The sequence below is a fragment of the Carassius gibelio genome, chromosome B9, assembly GCF_023724105.1.
Source record: "Carassius gibelio isolate Cgi1373 ecotype wild population from Czech Republic chromosome B9, carGib1.2-hapl.c, whole genome shotgun sequence".
Taxonomy (NCBI): Eukaryota; Metazoa; Chordata; class Actinopteri; order Cypriniformes; family Cyprinidae; genus Carassius; species Carassius gibelio.
This window is the reverse complement of record NC_068404.1, coordinates 4,594,525-4,613,561: the sequence shown is the minus strand read 5'-3', so window position 1 is coordinate 4,613,561 and position 19,037 is coordinate 4,594,525. Positions and strand designations below refer to the sequence as shown.

The 19,037-nt window shown below is 40.7% G+C and overlaps 1 protein-coding gene across 1 annotated transcript; it reads left to right on the top strand.

The window, feature by feature from the left end:
• The first annotated feature begins 15,247 nt into the window (after positions 1–15,247).
• LOC127964630 (uncharacterized) lies at positions 15,248–18,510 on the top strand. Its single transcript, XM_052564894.1, has 3 exons — positions 15,248–16,024; positions 16,330–16,437; positions 16,607–18,510. The coding sequence occupies exon 3, from the start codon at positions 16,616–16,618 to the stop codon at positions 18,416–18,418; it is 1,803 nt and encodes a 600-aa protein (XP_052420854.1). The 5' UTR covers positions 15,248–16,024; positions 16,330–16,437; positions 16,607–16,615; the 3' UTR covers positions 18,419–18,510.
• Positions 18,511–19,037: the final 527 nt, after the last annotated feature.

Here is a 19,037-nt window from a genome sequence, read left to right as displayed (position 1 = left end):
AGATCATGAGTAAATATGACGTCTCCTTTCACTGCTACGCAGATGATACTCAATTGTATCTACCCTTAAAACCAACCGTCCCTTCTGCTGTTGATAGGCTGGCAGAGTGTCTTGGGGAGATTAAAAGGCGGATGTCTGCAAATTTTTTGTGTCTAAATGAATCAAAAACTGAAATGATTTTATTTGGTCTCTCAGAGTCCACTGACATATCTAAAATTAATTTGGACACACTATCCCCCTATCTGAGGCTTCAAGTAAAAAAAACTTAGGTATAATCTGCAATAGTGCACTGAAATTTGATAAACAGATAAATCAAGTAGTCAAAATGAGTTTTTTCCAGTTAAGATTAATCGCTAAAATTAAGCCCTTTGTAACTGTCATGGAAGGGTCTGCTACGCCCTCCTCTGGCGGCATCAGATGCCTCTCTCCTGAATATTAGGACTGCATTTCCCAATCATCCCCGTCTAACCCTGCTTAATTATCTTGATTACCTTCTAGTATTTTCACCTGCACCTTGTGTTCACCCCTTTATATTGACAGCTGTCCCCTTTGATATTTTGTGAAGTTTTGGTTTACCCCTGGTCTGTATTGTTATTATCTCTGGTCCTTGAAACCCGATTGATGAGATGATTTGAGTTCTCTACGAACGTCTGCTTAAGTTCCCTTTCATTGCCAGCCTGAGTTTATGTCAGCTGTTCTCTGCTTACTCACATGTATTAATAAACTGCTGCAGATGGATCTAACTGACTCCGCCGTTTCATCACAGTAACACGGAAGGACTTGGAAAAGATAGTTCATGCATTTATTTTCTTAAGATTGGACTATGGTAATGCATTGTATTATGGTATTCAACATAAAAGTTTAAACAGACTGCAACTAGTCCAAAATGCGGCCGCAAGGTTACTGACAGGCACTAGGAAAAATGAGCATATTACCCCTGTATTAAGAGAACTACATTGGTTGCCTGTTCTCTATAGGATTAATTTTAAGATACTTTTATTTGTTTTTAAGGCCCTACATGGTAATGCTCCGATATATATAGCTGATCTAATCCAGGTGAATAAACCAAAGAGAGCATTGCGCTCCGAGTCATTAAACCTCTTGGTAGTCCCGCGGACGTATAGGAAAATGAGAGATCGCTCTTTTGCAGCCGCTGCTCCCAAGCTGTGGAACAGTTTACCTCCTTATATCAGAGAATGCTCTTCTCGTACAGAGTTTAAACGACAACTGAAAGCTTACTTTTTCACTTTGGCATTTGATCATTCATGAGTGCTGTGCTAGCGGTGTAATAGGTAATTATTAATGCCGCTTGGATTATAAGGTTGTCTATGGCAATGTTTAGAAGTTGGATGTGCTTCTATGATTGTTAGCTTATTCTATGCACAGCACTGTGGTCAACTTCTGTTGTATTATTGTGTGCTTTATAAATAAATTGAACATTGAACATATATATATAAGGCTATCATTATTATACTTTCAACTAAAATAAAATTCTAGAATTACCCCTGTTGTTTCTCTAAATTTACATGCCAGTACAGCAGAGATCACAGCACAGGAATTGTCTTTATCTTATGTGTATTTGTTTTCATCAGATGACGACTAGATTATCAGGATCTTTGTGCAGAATAATGTAAGTGAAACAGGTCAATTTAGCTCAAGGGGAATTATAAGATTTTATAGGGAATTTGGACAGAATCACTGTTTTACAGCTGATCACTGAGATGGCCATCGCTTCACTGAACGAGCTGTTTAACATCAACCTCGGTTGCGAGACCAGATGCTATGAGCTGTGCACCCTCGGGGGCCACACCCACAGCTTCCACAACTCTGGGTGAGGGTGAATTATCGTGCCCTGCGCCTGTGAGAGTAGGTCTGTCCTGATCGGTATCTCCTACGGAGAGCCGCCGAGGAGCGAGACCAGATCTGAGAACCATACTCGGCCCAGCTAGAACAGGGCTACTAACAACAGATGGACCCCATCCTGGCATACTCTCGCCGGAACTCCCAGGAGCAGAGCAATAAGGGAAAATGCGTACAGACGAAGCCTCGGCCAGGTCTGTACCATAGCGTCCCCTCCCAGGGGAGCTGGATGAACTAGAGAGAACAAAAGGGGACACTGCGATGTCTCTCGAGTCGCAAAGAGGTCCACTTGAGCTTTGCAAAAAATTCTCCATATCTGCTTCACCACCTCGGGGTGAAGCTTCCATTCCCCGGGCCTCTGCCCCTGCCTCTACAGTATGTCTGCTCCCACATTTAACTTTCCAGGAATATACACTGCTCTTAGTGAGAGGAGTTTTCCCTGGGACCACACAAGGATCTGGTGCACCAGCTTGTACAAGAGGCGCGAACGGAGACTTCCCTGGTGGTTGATATAAGAGACCACCGATGTGTTGTCAGTGCGCATCAACACATGGTGACCCCTCAGGTCTGGGAGGAAGTATTTTAGTGCTCGATAGATGGCTAGCATCTCTAAACAATTGATATACCATGTCAGATGTTGACCGCTCCACAGACCACGGGCAGGGTGGCCACTCATGCCCGCACCCCAACCAGCCCCCACTGTAGGGGTCTCATGTACAGCAGGCCAAGAGGTATCACGTTGAACGCAGCTGCCATTAGACCCAACAAACTCTTTGATTCTTGAAAACTCTTCTTGAACTCTTTGAAAATTGTTTCACAGTGGGTGAAAGGCCTTCTTTGACAGACGTCCCTGCATCGTGGTCAAATCCCACACTATGCCTAGATAGGTGGTTCTCTGAACTGGAGAAAGTACTCTCTTCTTGGTGTTCAGTCTCAAACCCAGCTCCCCCATATGTGCAAGAACGACATCTCGATATCGAGCCACCATCTGCTCTGATTGAGCTAAAATCAACCAATCATTGATATAATTGAAAATGCAGATGCCCTGCACACGCAGAGGAACCAAAGCTGCATCTACACTTTCCGTGAACGTGAGAGTGCAAGGCCGAAGGAAAGTACTTGATATTGGTATGCTTTGCCCCCAAAAGCGAACCTCAGAAACTTCCTGTGTTGTGGAAGGGTGGAGATATGGAAGTATGCATCTTTGAGATTTATTGTGACAAACCAGTCCTCGGATCTGATTTGAGCTACAACATGCGTGATCATGAGCATTATGAACTTCAGTGTCATAACTGATTGATTTAAAACATGTAGATCTATGATCAGATGCAACCCCCTATCCTTCTTCAGAACTATGAAATAACGGCTGTAAAGCCCAGACTCCCTGTCTTGAGAAGTGACCATCTTCATGGCCTCCTTCCTTAATAGGGTATTCACTTCTTGTTCCATAACCAGAGCCCAACTCAAGGCCGACTAGCATCGGAGTAACCCCCATTGAATCTCGGCAGTTGAGATACTGAGAACGGCACTCGCTGGAACTCTGGCAGAGTTGGCAGACTGACCCCCCAAGGCACTGAGGTGAGACGGGCACTGTGTAATGCTGTGTACCCCGCTCTACTCCAGCAGGGGCTGCCCTCTGAAGCCCTGACCCCCTGGCGTCAGGACTTCTTGGCCGAGGACTTCTTAGCTTCGATCACTGCCCTAAGATCTTTTTTAGGCTTAAAAGTTCCTGAGCAAGAGCATGTTTTTGAGCCTCTCTATATGAGGAGCTGGCATGCGGCTGGGCAAAAAGAGCAACGAGGAAAGAACTTATGGAACGCCGCCGCTTGTTTACGTGCCTCCTGAAACCTGTCGATGACAGAGCTGACAGAATCGCAGAACAGGCCAGAAGGCTGAAGCGGGGCTTCCATAAGGCAGACCCTGTCCTTCTCCTTTATTTCAGAAAGTGTCAGCCATAAATGTCTCTCCACGGCCACCAAAGCTGCCATAGACCACCCAATTGCCTCCTGTTCTGCTGCCCTCAGGACTGCGGATCACCTGTTAGTGACCAGTGATTCGACAGGTGCTGTAGTCTCCTGTGATTATCCCGAGCTGGTACTGTCTTCGGCATCTGAGAAGGAAGTGACCGATCTGTGACTGTGGCTTTGACACTCCTGAATCGAGCAAGCTCAGCTGTTTACTATCCCGTCCCATGTGTTCACCATACTGCCTGCACTTGAGGATGAAGCATTCACTGTGCACTTGTTACAAAGGATTCACTGAGCACTTGTACATATAAATAAAGAAACATTGTTCTGAATTCACCTATCTCTGTCTCCTGAGTATATCCTGACAGAAGGCTGGACTGAAAACAGCAAGGATGAATTCAGTTCAGCCGGAGGACATCGATTCCGCTAGTCCCACTCCCACAGTGTATATGGGAAGCTCAATCTCACGGCTAGCGCCCTTCTACGGTAGATAGGAAGATTCAATGGGTTTTTACTACAATGTTCACTTGCCCTTGAGCAGCAAACACACCAATTCCAGACAGAGATATCAAAGATCTCATTTATTATACAGCAATTGTCCGGACCAGCATTGAGATGGGCCGAAGCGCTATGTTTCCACAATCACCTCCTCCTTATAGAATTTCATTGGCCATTTCAAGGAAGTGTTTGGATATCCGGTGGGGGATTCTTTGGTCAATGATCAGCTCTTAAACCTGCGACAAGGCAAAAGGACCGTCTCAGAGTATTCCCTTGAATTTCGCACTTTGGCCACAGCAAGTGGTTGGAATGAAAAGGCTCTTCTAACAGTGTATCGACGAGGACCAAACCCTGCACTCTGACTTCAATTCCCCATATATGATGATAATCTGGGATTGGAAAAATTCATGCAGCAAGCTCTCTGTGTTCGCCTGAGGTCCCAGTACTGCTATCGGGAAGCACACCCAGTAGATAACGTTCCTCACTGAAGCGTACCTGAGAAAGCTTGTGAGCCACCACCAGAAAAGATGCAAGTAGATTCCAAACATTTATCTCCGGAGGAACGAAATCGTCGAAGAGAACAGAAATTGTGCCTGTACTGTGGGAGTGGTGACCATTTTATACGCACCTGTCCATCTTGCCCTCCACGGTTAGTGGTGAGTTCGGTCCTTCTTCAACCCTCTGTTTCAAACCCACTTACCATCTCTTTGAATATGAAGTTTTGAGGCCTTGATGTTGTGGCTACCGCCATTGTTGACTCCAGATCAGCTGGAAATTTCATTTCAGGGAAGTTCGTTAAGACCCATCGCCTCCAAAGGACTAGAACTCCTAAGCCATACTCCATCTACGCAGTCCCGGGAGAAATGGTAAATAAGGGATACATGACATCTCAAATTGCACCAATCTGTGTTGAGCATGAACACCAAGAACAATTCACACCATTTATACTTACCATGAAAGAATATGTGGAAGAAGCCCTAAAACAAGGGTACATCTGACCATCCACTTCTCCAGCAGTGGCTAGTTTCTTCTTTGTTCCGAAGAAGGATGGAGGGTTGCTACCATGCATTGACTACAGAGCTCTAAATAAAATAACGGTAAAGTTCAGTTATCCTCTTCCACTAATCCCATCCTCTCTCGAACAGCCCTGGGATGCCCGTGTCAAACACTCATACCTCAGTTCTCCGTCAAGCCTCCAACAGGAACAGTCTCCTCGCACTTGCTTCCTGAGTTCCTGCTATCCAGACGTAACGTATACTCACCTTTGTGTTACACTAACCTGTGTCCTTGTTCTGCTGCCCTCAGGACTGCGCATCACCTCTTAGCGACCAGTGGTTCGACAGTCACTGTAGTCTCCTGTGATTATCTTGAGCTGGTCTTCGGCATCTGAGAAAAAGAGAATATAAGTGAGCGATCTGTGGCTTTGACACACCTGAATCGAGCAAGCTCACCTGTTTACTATCCCGTCCCATGTGTTTACCATACTGCCTGTATTTGAGGACGAAGCATTCACCGTGCACCGTGCACTTGATGACAAAGGATTCACCGAGCACTTGTACATATAAATAAAGAAACACTTTTCTGAATTCACCTACCTCTATCTCCTGAGTATATCCTGATACTGTGTATGGTTGAGCAAATAAAAGTTTTTTCAGAGTGTTTTTTTTTTTTTACTGGAAACTCATTAACAGAAGATGCTGTTAGTGTGTTTGGAAGTTATTTGGATGCTTTTTTATATCATATATTTTATATATGTTCGTTTAGGGGTGTGCGATATTAAAAATTTTGATCTTGGGTGATTATAACGTCTCCACAAACTGTATTTCAAAAAATAAAAATTGTTGTAGTATCATATTACAGCATTCCGCTGTCTAAATATACAGTACAATGTGACATACATTCACATCAAATGTTATCTCAGTGGTAGAGTTGCACTCACTGGACACTGCATTTATTCACAGTCAAAAAAGTACATATTTGCATTTGTAAAATTTGTATATAAGCTGTAAAGCCTAGCCAGTAAAACACTTCATTCACATGCTGTTCTGATGTGCTCTATTTCTGAGCGTGTACACCTGAGTAGTACACACCAGTACTAAGTTATGTTTTGTGTCTGACTGAGCTAATACTGTCAAAAACACACAAGGATTATATATAAAACAGTTGGTTGAGTCTAAATAGAAAGTATACAGCTGAGAGAAAAATGAATGAATGCCTTTCCAGTATATTAGATCTGTGCAGCTCTAATGAGTCCTAAACATTGTCATTAAGGGACAGTTTACCCAAAAATGTCATTTCAGTCATCATTTACTCAATCACAAGTTATCTCAAACCTGCATTCATTTATTGAAAGATGAAAGAAGATATTGTGAAGAATGTATATATAATGGAAATAAAATAATGGAAGTAACTGGGGTCTAGCAACTGTTTGGTCACCCACATTCTTCAAAATAAGTTTTATGTTTAACCATTATGGTAATATATGGTAATGTTACCTTGCAAGGCTTTTAAAATAATCAAATTAGTTTGGCTGTACTGTTTAGAGAAATTGTAAAATAGTAAAACCGACATAAAGAATTGTGATAAAATTGTGAATCATGGTATTTCTGAAAAAAATCTGATTATATGACATATTTGCTATATCACCCACCTAATGTGGAATTTTCATTTATCATAAGGCTTTCCATCCTGGAAAATTGTTAATATTTGAATTATTTCGACTGGCCCGAAAAAAAAAAAAAAAAAAAAAAAAAAATGTTCTCATGTCTCAGTATTGTAAAACTACATATTCTAGGGATTGAATTTGGCTTGGGTACTTTTTACATTGTAAATCCTTGATTTTATCATCCACAAGGCTGATTCTTGTCTTAAGAAAGCACCATTAATTATAAAACCAACAGCTGCAATACATATTAGGACAATGCTGGACATCTCATACTGTATATATGTTTTATTATTATTGAGCCAGAGACAAACCAAGCAAGTTAGTTTCCATATATGAGATTAGGTACGGACCACTGATCCAAAAGGCAAATGTTCGCCAGCTTGTTTGGATGGTATTAAACATTTTTTTTACTGGATTTGATTTGCATTTTTGTCCTTGGAAAAACCTGAGAAAGAGAAAGTCAGAAAGGTGAAAGGTTTTTAAGTTTTTAATCATAATTCTAAATATATTGTGATTCTGATTTTTGTTATAACGTACTTGGATTTTCTCTAATGTAGTAATGAATAAATTTGTTTGCATTAATATTTCTGTGTGTAATATTACTGTACATTAAAAGTGTAAGCATACAGCAGGTTTCACATTTCAATTCTTGTTTGAATCCCAAACACCATGGACATTTGATAAACATCGTATGTGTTTGAATTAATCTATGCTTGGTTAATCATTCATGGTTTTACAATTAATCCAGAACGTGGCAGCAAGATTAATTTTTAATGAGCCAAAAAGAATACATGTCACACCTCTGTTTATCAATTTGCACTGGCTTCCAAAAGCTGCTCACATAAATTCAAGGCATTGATGTTTGCCTACAAAACTACCATTGGCTCTGCACCCATTTACCTAAATTCCTTACTTCAGACTTATGTGTTATGTGTAAAAAAATCTAACTACATTTCTTATCTTTTTGTATTCTATTTTCTTTTCATTTATTATGCAATTGTGTATGTGTGTATGTGTGTGTGTGTGTGTGTGTAAAGACCTCTAACACTAGCTTGCTCTATTCTTTGCTTATTATTCTTTGTTTTCTTTTTATTTATTATATTTTTTTAAATCCCATGCTACGTGTACTGTTTTAACCTAACTGAGACTTTTACAGGACTTATATATCATTGCTCTTTTTGTAGTTTTTGATTGCTTCCACTGTCCTCATCTGTAAGTCGCTTTGGATAAAAGCGGCTGCTAAATCAATAAATGTAATAATTGTAATGTAATGTATGATTACAGTAGAATTAATAAAAGCATTTTGTTTGCATGTTGTTCAGATGAGAGCCAAATCTGGGGCAACTAGATTAACCGTGGAGCACATGCAAAAAATATTTAATGCCATATTTCCCTGCCAACAGTTTTTCTTAGAAATATTATGAGGCTCCTTTGATTGGTTAAATGCACCTGTTTTTCTTGCTCTGTCTGTAAAGGTGTGCTGTGATTGGTCACAACGTCACACTCATTTGTCATTGGCTGCATGTCATCTTAAGTAAGAGAGAGAGAGTGTCATCATGCACAGTTCTGTTCTCAACTTTAACTGATCACTGAAAAATCACAGAAACTCTTCAGTAGAAGATGAAGACGGCATTCGCTCTGCTTCTAATCGTGGAGCTCTATGGACTCTCCTCCGGTCTCAAACAACATTTCTTTGTGACAGATTTGAAGACATGGTTTTGTGCGCAAAAGTACTGCAAAACTTATTTTCATGTTCTCTCCACCTTCATCAATACGAGTGAGGAACAGCGATTTTTAACTAATGCATCTGGTCAAACTTCTGATGCCTGGGTTGGACTCCACAAAAATGCTGAAACAGGAGTCTGGCAGTGGACAGAATCGGGAGGTATAGATGGCAAACAAATTAGCTGGGATTCTACTGAACCAAGTAACCTTACTAATGAAAACTGTGGACTTCTATTCAAAACCAAATTGTATGATGGAAATTGCTTTACCCTTCATCGCTTCTACTGTATGACAAACTTTGTTCTGGTGCATCAGAAAGAGACCTGGGCTGGAGCTCTGGAGTACTGCAGGACTCATTATAATAATCTAGCAAGTCTGAGCACAATGAAAAGGATGGATTCTGCTTTATTGGAAATCACACAGGCCGAAACTGACTATGTGTGGACTGGTCTGCGTTATCTAGCAGGGGACTGGTTATGGGTTACTGGAGATGATCTTAACTACACATCCTGGTATCAGAACCAACAGCCCCAGTGTCCTGCCATAGGCCTTCGTTGTGGAGCCCTGGACAAGCAAACAAAGCTTTGGACAAACAGAAACTGTGAGGAGCAGCTCAACTTTTTTTGTCAGTAGATGGCATCTCACTTTAAACAGCTGTTTCAGGATCCCAGATTTTAGATTCAGAAAGATATAATGCCATTACAATATTTGGTAATGAATTAATATATAATTAATATATAATATTAATTAATATACATCAGCTTTATTGCAAATCTAGTATGTAAACCATTGTTTTTTTCTCCTATTACTTAGTGATAGTTGGGTTTAGAGGAGCTGGATAGGGGCTACATAGATTTGATATGATCATTTAAATGCTATTGTTGTTACCCCTGGATGCATGACATTTTTTCCCTTCTAATTATTATTATTATCATTATAATTGCTGTTGTTACTTCTGAATTAAATATAAATATGTATATTTTTTCATTTATGTTGGACAGTGATGTTTTTTAGAGTATACCTGTCCACTGTAAACTATGTTTTTGGTTTAAAATATAATGTAAAGTAAGTCAATGGTCAATTCTGGTTTAATTTTAAGTAGTGTCACTTATTGTGAAAAAAAAAAAAATCATGAACAATGTTATGATAAAATTATATCAACTGTTAAGCATTATAAATAAATATTAAATAAGCAAATTTTGTGGCATTGTTTATTTTTTTTATTTTTTTTTAAGGTTCTTAAATCAGCAAACAATACTCTAAGAGGAACTAGTGTACTCTGGACAGTTTTTACAGTTTATCAAAGCATTTTGATGACTAAATGTACCTTGATATGATTGATATGATTCAAGTTCAACACAATACAACATTTACCATCATCAAAATACATTAAACCTTCCTCTTTTCTTAAATCATAACATAACATAAGCTGATGACTGATCACTGCATCATATAATTAACAACTTGAACCATCAATGTATGAATAAAACTCACTTAGACAGCCACATTTTTTTTCTATGCAAATATGCAAATGCTAATTTTATGTATTTTTTTTTATTTTACCTGTATGTGATTACAGTCAAATCATATAAAACAGTGAAATCGGTCAGGAAATCTGTCCAGTCTTGCCTGCACCCGATGCGGTGACGTGTGATCACCACTGACAGATTTTTCACTCCTACTGGTTGTCGCTTGTGAAATTCGCTGGTCATTTGCATAAAGTTAAACATTACTTAAATTTTGTTACTCATCCAGTAACATAAATGAGTGATTTACACCAATATGAGAGGCGGCTGCTGCACACTCAGCCCTGGTTGTCAAGTAAATGAGCACTCTTTACTGAATGGTTTGATGGATACGTGTAGCCCCAAGGTTTTTTTTCTTTCTTGCTTCTCGCTGCAAGGTGTTAAATTATTAAGCAGTGTCTCCTGTAGGGTTTTTCCCCTTGCATTTTAGCTGGTAGCTACTAGGAGGGTCTCTTCATATTTTTCTTTTTTGGTTTTATTCTCTGACCTATGTTGAAAACGAAAGTAAAAGTTTCATGCAACTTTGTTGCTTTCTCATAGGAAAGAGTTCTGTCTTTATTTAAAAATAAAATTAAAACATTTAACGGAGGGAAGCAGCCCATACATAGAAGGAATAATCGATCCTCAAGACATTGATGTCAACCCATTCAGCACCACCTCCATGGACAGCACCTGGTAACATTGCACGTAAGAAGGTATATCTTAAGCAGATTACTAAGGTATAGTTCATGGAACATGCCATAATAGGTATTCGATTCTTAGCATTTTAAACGATTACTGTCCGAGATCGGTGATTCATGATTATAAAATCATGTTTCAAGATTGATGCATACAGGTGCTGGTCATATAATTAGAATATCATCAAAAAGTTGATTTATTTCACTAATTCCATTCAAAAAGTGAAACTTGTATATTATATTAATTCATTACACACAGACTGATATATTTCAAATGTTTTTTTGGGGGGTTTTTTTTAATGTGATGATTATAAATGACAACTAAGGAAAATCCCAAATTCAGTTTCTCAGATGATTTGAATATTGTGAAAAGGTTCAATATTGAAGACAATTGGTGCCCCCGTCACAATCACTAGCTGGAGTACTTGTGAGTTTCAATAGAGGGCACTCCACTCAGGACTCACTCAGGACTCATTCAAACTCCATTTCCCATCCTGCCTCATTCCTGGGACTGATTGCACACTCACACCTGCATCTGATTTCACACCTGCATCTGATTTCACACCTGCATCTGAATACACACCTGCAGCTAATACACACACACCCATATAAGCAGCACACTCACATCAACTCACTGTGAAGTTAATTAGCCCCGTCTAGCATTTCAGAGTGTTTCCTGTGTTTGTTCTTCCCATGTCTGATTTTGGATAGTGTTACTGCCTTTTTCTCTGCCGCCTGCCCTGACCTCTGCTTGGGACTGTTATTGATTCTGGATTTCCTTGACAAACCTGACACTGTTTCTGATTTCTGCCTGTCTGACCACTCTTAAATAAATACTGCAATTGGATCCAAACGTCTCTGACTCCGCGTAACAGCCACACTGTTATCAGCTAATTAACTAAAAACACCTGCAAAGGGCTTTAAATGGTCTCTCAGTCTTGTTCTGTAGACTACACAATCATGGGGAAGACTGCTGACTTGACAGTTGTCCAAAAGACGACCATTGACACCTTGCACAAGGAGAGCAAGACACAAAAGGTCATTGCACAAGAGGCTGGCTGTTCACAGAACTCTGTGTCCAAGCATATTGTAACAGATATGCAGGTCAGCGATTCATGGGTTAAATTCTGTTTTATAAATTCAGACTGTTGGTACTAAATGCCAGCCTGGCTGGACTTAAACTATTTACGATGCCCATGCGAGCTTCAAAGAAGAAACGAAAACCCCCAACCCAAATTCTTCCAACACTGGAGACAAAGGAACTTTTCGTATAAGTTCCTTACTTTCATTTTATTATTAATATGTATTTTAATTATGTTTATGGATTGCATAAAATGGTTAATCCTTGTTATGTGAAGAGTATAAGTTGCAAGCTCATACTTTAGGAAATGTCTCTCCTCACTTTAACTTTCTCAAAAGGAAATGTTCTGCAACCCCCACACTCCTTGGTAGCTCGTAAAATTTTACGACTACACAGGACAGGAGAGAAGCCAAGTCACTGGCTTCTTTTGAACAATGCATTCTATGGAATGTATTCATTAACTTTCTGTTTTCATGTTTTATAAATGTATTACGTATTCCCTTTTGGTACATTTAGATGTTTCCCAACATCTGCAGTGTTATCATGTGTTAAACAAATCTTTAAATGTGTAATTCGATCTAAAAATTAGATCTTTGGTCATATATATATTATGTCTAGTCTTGTTCTAATCGTCATGCTTTGACAGACCCATTTATCTAGAGCAAAGTAATGAAAAATGTATTTAATCTGGAATAATGAACTTGCTTTAATATTCCTGATGAAATCGGACAGGCCCTAAATCATCAGGGGGTTGTCTCAACCGAGACAAAGGAACTTTCCCTCCGCTTCAGATCGCGGACATTCATTGGATGCTCCCTCGAAAATGGGCGTGAACTATTTCAAGCTATAAGAATTGACCAAACAAGGTCCACCCTCTCTTGGTTCTTCGTCGCTCTTCTTGCTCTTCTTTCTCTTCTCCGTTCTCGGACACGCTGTTCTCCAACGTTGCTTCCGCGCGGCCGTAGGCCGCGCTCATAGCGCGAACCCCCTCAGCACAGGGGCTGAGAGAAAAAGCCATTTTAATGGCTCCTTTGGAAGCTTTCGTTTCGTTCGTTTTCTTTTCTTTTCTTTACTAAGTTTATTAAACTATTCGCCTCTCCACGCAAGGAAGACGAATTCTGGAACAATGTTTGTTGAACCTTTCAAATACCGCGCGAGGACAGAACAAAGGACCACGTGCTCCACGCTCACGCCAAGCGCAGCGTGCACGCGCGTCACATGGCCTCCGTTTCATGGCACATGGCTGTTTCAACGCGCAAAGCTCACAAGCTCGACGCCGATCTCACGCCACACTCACATGGGACACTTCTGCAAGTATCACTTTCTCTATGGAGATTTAAATGCTGGTTTAAAGTGTTGTTATGATCTGATTTGTTGTTGGCTTCCCAAAAGTTACTGACTATGATTTTCATACCTGAGCTCATTCTGTGATCTCTCTCGCTTTCTACACTTCTCTCTCTCTCTCTCTCTCTCGTTCTCTCTCTCTCTCTCTCTCTCTCTTTTATTTGGATTCCGTTATGTCTCTTAAATGTTTATTGTCTGTATTTTCGTACGCATATTTACTCTGTGTGATTTGTAGTTTGATGTATTACTAGTTGAATTATTAAAAACCCATACATAAAATGATTGGCTTTGGCTCCACCCCACTCACATTACGAGTCACTGAAATGTTTTGGTCTTTAGCTACAAGCTCTAAATTTAGAAACTAAATTTATCATAAGGATAGGATAATATTTTCATGGCCAGAGAATACTTTTCCTTGAATTATAAGGCGTGATAACTTTATTGAAAATTGATAGGTCTATAGTGGTGTGCGGGACATACCACGGTTTGATCTGCAATAATTTACAGTAAGAGATATCACAATAATTGATATGAAGAATGTAATATTGACATATTAATGAGTAAATTACAGTGCCCTGTGATTAGTATTGGTATTGGCAATTGAGCTATTTTTCATAATCAATAAAATTAAATGTAACTGTCATCTGAGATATATATTAATCAAATTCTTGATTAATTATTCAAATTCCCTATATATCATTTGAGTTAATTACTATGTAAAACTCATTGTTGTTACATTTTGGTGGAGGAACGCGGCTATTTCAAACTTCGTTTTGTGAGCAATCAATCTGTGTATATGGTTTTTAATAATTTCTGCACGTCCGCTATGAAATTATGTAACGTTACTTGTGAGATAAGTCGCAAGACGCGAACTCACTCCTAACTGACTGAGGCAAAAAGCTGGTCAGTAAGCACCTAGGTATTTATAGAAACTTAACAGTATAGTCACTGTTAATTTTAATGAACGTAATCTGCAGTATAATGTTAAAAGTATCCTGTTAAGAAAGACCAAAATCTTTTTACAGTGAGAACATTTTAATATGAATAATTAAAAGATGAAGAAATCTTTTATTAGTTGCAACATGTAAATCTGAACATGAGCGATGTTCCTCTGATTCAGTAAAAAGGCCTTCTTATTAAATATCGTTATTGAATTCATGGTAAACCACATGATATTCAAAAAAATAAACGATAAAAACTCCTGGTCTAAAATTGGCTTAGCTACCCGATTTTTAAACCTAAAACATTTAAATCATAAGTGCTATTTTGATAAATGTTTATTGGAGTCAACAGTTGGAAAATTCCTGTTTTTATTACAGTTGTGTTTTGGAAGTGAACGGATCCTTCTTCAACCTATGTTAATATAGCACCTCAGAAATTAAAACTTTCTGTTTGTTACTTGTGATTTTTGATGCAGAAAATCAGCCTGACAAACGATCAGATAAATTCTAAGTCATATTGAAATTGTAATTCCTCTATCTAAACACTAGAGGGAACGTGTGGGTTAGAAATTTCAGGGTACGCCCTGCTTTCTGATTCCAGCTTACATGAGTGCAAAGCTGCCCACCTGTGGCCATTTCAGATAATGCACTCTGATTGCTAATTTATAATCCCCTGTGATGTATATTTGAATTGGATGTCTAAATTCTCGATAATTATTTGCATTTACAGCTTTGCTCGTGCGAATATTATTACAGGGAAACAAAAGAATGTTCCCTGCCTTTGACTGTTTACATTTACTTTGAGTTTAGTTCAAACATGATTTGAATTAAAATGTAATTGTTTAATAGTGGAAATCTAGATGTGTCAGGTCAACCACTGATTGACCCACTTAGACGGTAAGCCATCTAGTGGCAGTCTCCTGTTAAATCGACTAACAGACCTCTGTCTTTTCCATTCTGTTTTGAATTGAATGTCCACTTTTACCCTCTTTGATTAATCTCACACTGTTTGATTAATTTCATGATCATTAATGATAACTTACAAGCTATCAATGGTTATTATAGGATATTATTCAGATTTTCCTTTTTAATTCATACATGCTTATTTTAAATTTTGATTTAAACCAGTTTTGAATTTTTAATTTGAATTAAGTTTTCTGCTCAGCAGGTTAAAGACAGAGAAGCAGTACTTACCCCCACCTTGTGGTGAAAACCAGCTACTCCTTCTCCCTTGTTTCATTCCTGTCTTTTATTTTGATTTGTATTATTCTTTCTTCTCTCTTTTGATTTAGGTTATTTTAATAATTACCATTATTATAATTCCCTTTCTTTGTTTTATCATTATTAGGTAAAGCTGTTACCTTTCCTCTCTACATATAGTTACTCAATTGATGTTAAACAAACCAAACCTTAATTAACTTTAAGTTTCCTTTGTTCATCCTTTGTGTATTTGATTGTAGAACTCCCTTGGTGATTGGACAGTCATCTCAGGTTTCCAGTGAGCAAGGCTGCCCGATCGGTGTTACCGATACTGGCTGCGAGTGAAACTCGGTCCCTCTTGTCTCAAGAGACGTCAGCAATTTTCGCACTCCAAAGGTTGTGCTAAAAGTCACAAGCCGTGCTGTCCTGCGACACGCCAGAGTAACGGAGGACCGGGGACACTGCGGTTCAGTGTTTGGGGAGCACCGGGGAGGTTGACCAAGCCACTGGTTCCCACCTGAATGACTTCAATTCAACCAGGTGAACCAAAAATGATAAAACCTATCCACTTATTATAAGCCACAGAATATTAGATATTCCCCCGGATATATTTTCAGTGTTCTGACCCTTTTTGCTTCTTTAAGCCACACCATATTTCTAGGTTTCCTACCCAGATAGCCCACTCACCTGTTGGCCCTATCTTAAAACCTAGCAGTAGGCTTAGGCCTCCTTATTCCCACTAACACATTGTGTTTCTATTGTTTTCATCTCATTTCAAGTGTTGTTTCACTTTGATCTTTTCTACCCTCTGTTCTGTTGTGATTTGTTTCTTTCATTTCACATAGAGACAGTAACCTGGGAGCCACCAACGAAGTTAAATAGTAGAGCGACAACCAGCAGCCGGTGTCATCACACGACCCGCTAGGCTACTGCCTGTCAAATCTCCATTTCAGGTCCTTCGTTGACCCAAGTTAATTGGCTACTTAACTGTCTGACTGTTTGCATCAGTCAGCCCCAAAATTCTCATAAACGGCACAGCCCGTATGAATATAGCTCGTTAAACGCAGAACGAACTTGCATTGGTCTTTTTGTGTGTGTGTGCTGTGCTTCTCTCACCGACAGAGAATCAGGATGTTCCAGGCATCCAGTCCAGCAGTCCACGGGGGCCACCTCTCGACATGGTTGAAAGCAGTGACGACCCCCTTCCTGCCCAAGGATGCCATTAACCTGCAGCACCCAGAGCAACTAGACACCGAGCTAGATGAACTGATGGCACGCGATCCAAACCAAAGCGACTACTACAGAGAACTCGCCAGGATCTTCGGAAGCCTAGTTCCCATTCTCGTCGCCCAGGCACCGCTCAGTGAACGGAGCAACATCGCGGAGGAGGCCTGGAAGGACCAGGCCCCAACCCAGAGTCATCTTGATCAGCTTCTCCTCGAGACCCAGAACCAGCGCGAGAAAGAGGACGACACAGATCCAGAGCTACAGACAGGAGTTGAAAGACTTCACAATGCCCTGCAAGATCTTCGCCTCGACACGGATCAAAGAGAACAGCTGGAGAGAGAAGCCAGAAAAGACCTCACCAAGAAACTCCAGCAAGGTGACGCTCTCCTAAAAAGAGCAGAGACTGAATTGAAAGAAAGAGACTATAAAACCTGGGCCTGCAAAACACACTTGCAAGCGGCCCGAGCTAAATTCAACAAGCTCCAAGATGAACTTGACACTGTTCACACTGAACTGAGACAATCTCACAGGTTACAGAGTGGCTGGATCGGAGAAACGCACACCACAAAATTTCTCCCGGGCCGCCACTCCAACCCTTTCAGCCAAGAACCCAGAGCTGGAAAAGGGGGTGTAACAAGAACCAGCTTACAAGAACATCTGTCAACAACGGAGGGAAGAGAACCCTTCCAGAGAACGCATGTCACCAAACCCTGCACTGCTCACAGAGAACTTCACAAGCTAGCCAGAAGCATCTCTACATTCATTCCAGATCCTGCAGGAGGACATGATGTTCATGCTTCTTTACAAGCCATTGACTTTCATTTGCAAACTGTCGCCAACGTGACAGATGTGAACACATTGTACCTGTTAAAAATCACGGCCAGCCGTGATGTGCATTGCTTTCTGGATCGTCAACCAGAGACTGTCAAAGCGTACTACCAGCAACTGCTACAGACTTTGATTCTTGAATTCTCTGATCCAAACTCAGACCATGGGCTCCTTATTGCTATGGACCTCAAACAGGGCCGATTTGAAAACCCACAGACTTTCTGTAGTCCGCTACGAAACACCTACTTCGGAGCATGCAACGAACCAGGTATGGAACAGGATTTCAACTTAAAAACTCTGTTCCTCCCAAACCTACATGCCAGTTGGAGTTTTCATCTCAGAGTCCCAGCGTGTCCCCGTAACAGGACTACACAAGAGTTACGGAACTTAGCCCACAAAGCTTGCACCAAGCAAAAGACTATTTGTGAAAAGACTGTGAAAAACCCCAACGTCTCTGTCTCTGAGCACTGCTTGGAGTTAACCCTAGATGGCGCTCTACAACACCACAGTCACAGACATCTTTACAGAGAGTCAATACCATTCCAAGCCAGCAGAGGGCAACACAGTGCAGCCACGTCTGAGACAGCAGAGATCCTGAGGGTGCTGAAAGTGCTTCTTCACATGAAAACTCACAAGGAAGATGAGCCAAGCACCCAGAACACTGCCCGTCATCTACAGACCACAGAGCTAACTGTCACAGCACAAGGTGACAGCAACACCCAAGCTCCACAGTCAACACCTGCACACCCTGAACGAGACAGCACAGGTCCTCACGCCAGGTACCACAAACACAAGGTACCAGAAAATGCTGTTTCGACTACCTGCCTTCGCAGCGAGCTACACAAAACCACCACCCACCGATCGTCCCACCTGCCCTAATGCCAACATTCCTGGGCAGCCCTGTCAAAAAGGGGGTGGGTCGAAAAGGAGTCAACAGGGAAGACCTGATCGACACAGGATTAAACCTGACGGTGGTCTCATCTTACCTTTTCAAAAGACTCCAATTTGAAGCTAAGAGACAAGATCGAACTCTTACACCTCAAACTTATGAACTGAATGTACAGGTGTACAGACAGGATGACATCCAGTTTGAACAGGTTGTTTCCATTCACCTGACATTCGTTCCGATGAGTCTAATACATCCCATGTATGTCCCACCAATGAACACTCATACATTGCTCATCGACAAAGACCTGCTAGAACACTTTGACCCTTTTCTGAACTTCAAACAGCTAAAAGACTTTGCTCAAGTGCGAGAACCTCTTTCTCTCCAGCCACACAGGTTGCTAGAGCCAGACTGTCAGGTCGCAGAGGTCATGGGAACTCCCACAGAGCCAGACGGTCAGGTCACGGGAACCCCAGCAGCCAGCCATGAGTACAACGCCCTAACAACAGGCCCAAGTTCAAGCCTCTGTACCTTAGTCAACAAACAGGGTACGGTGGTACCAGCTTACACCAAAGGGGTCGCTGTTCGGCTCAACCTGCAAGGTGGTCAAAC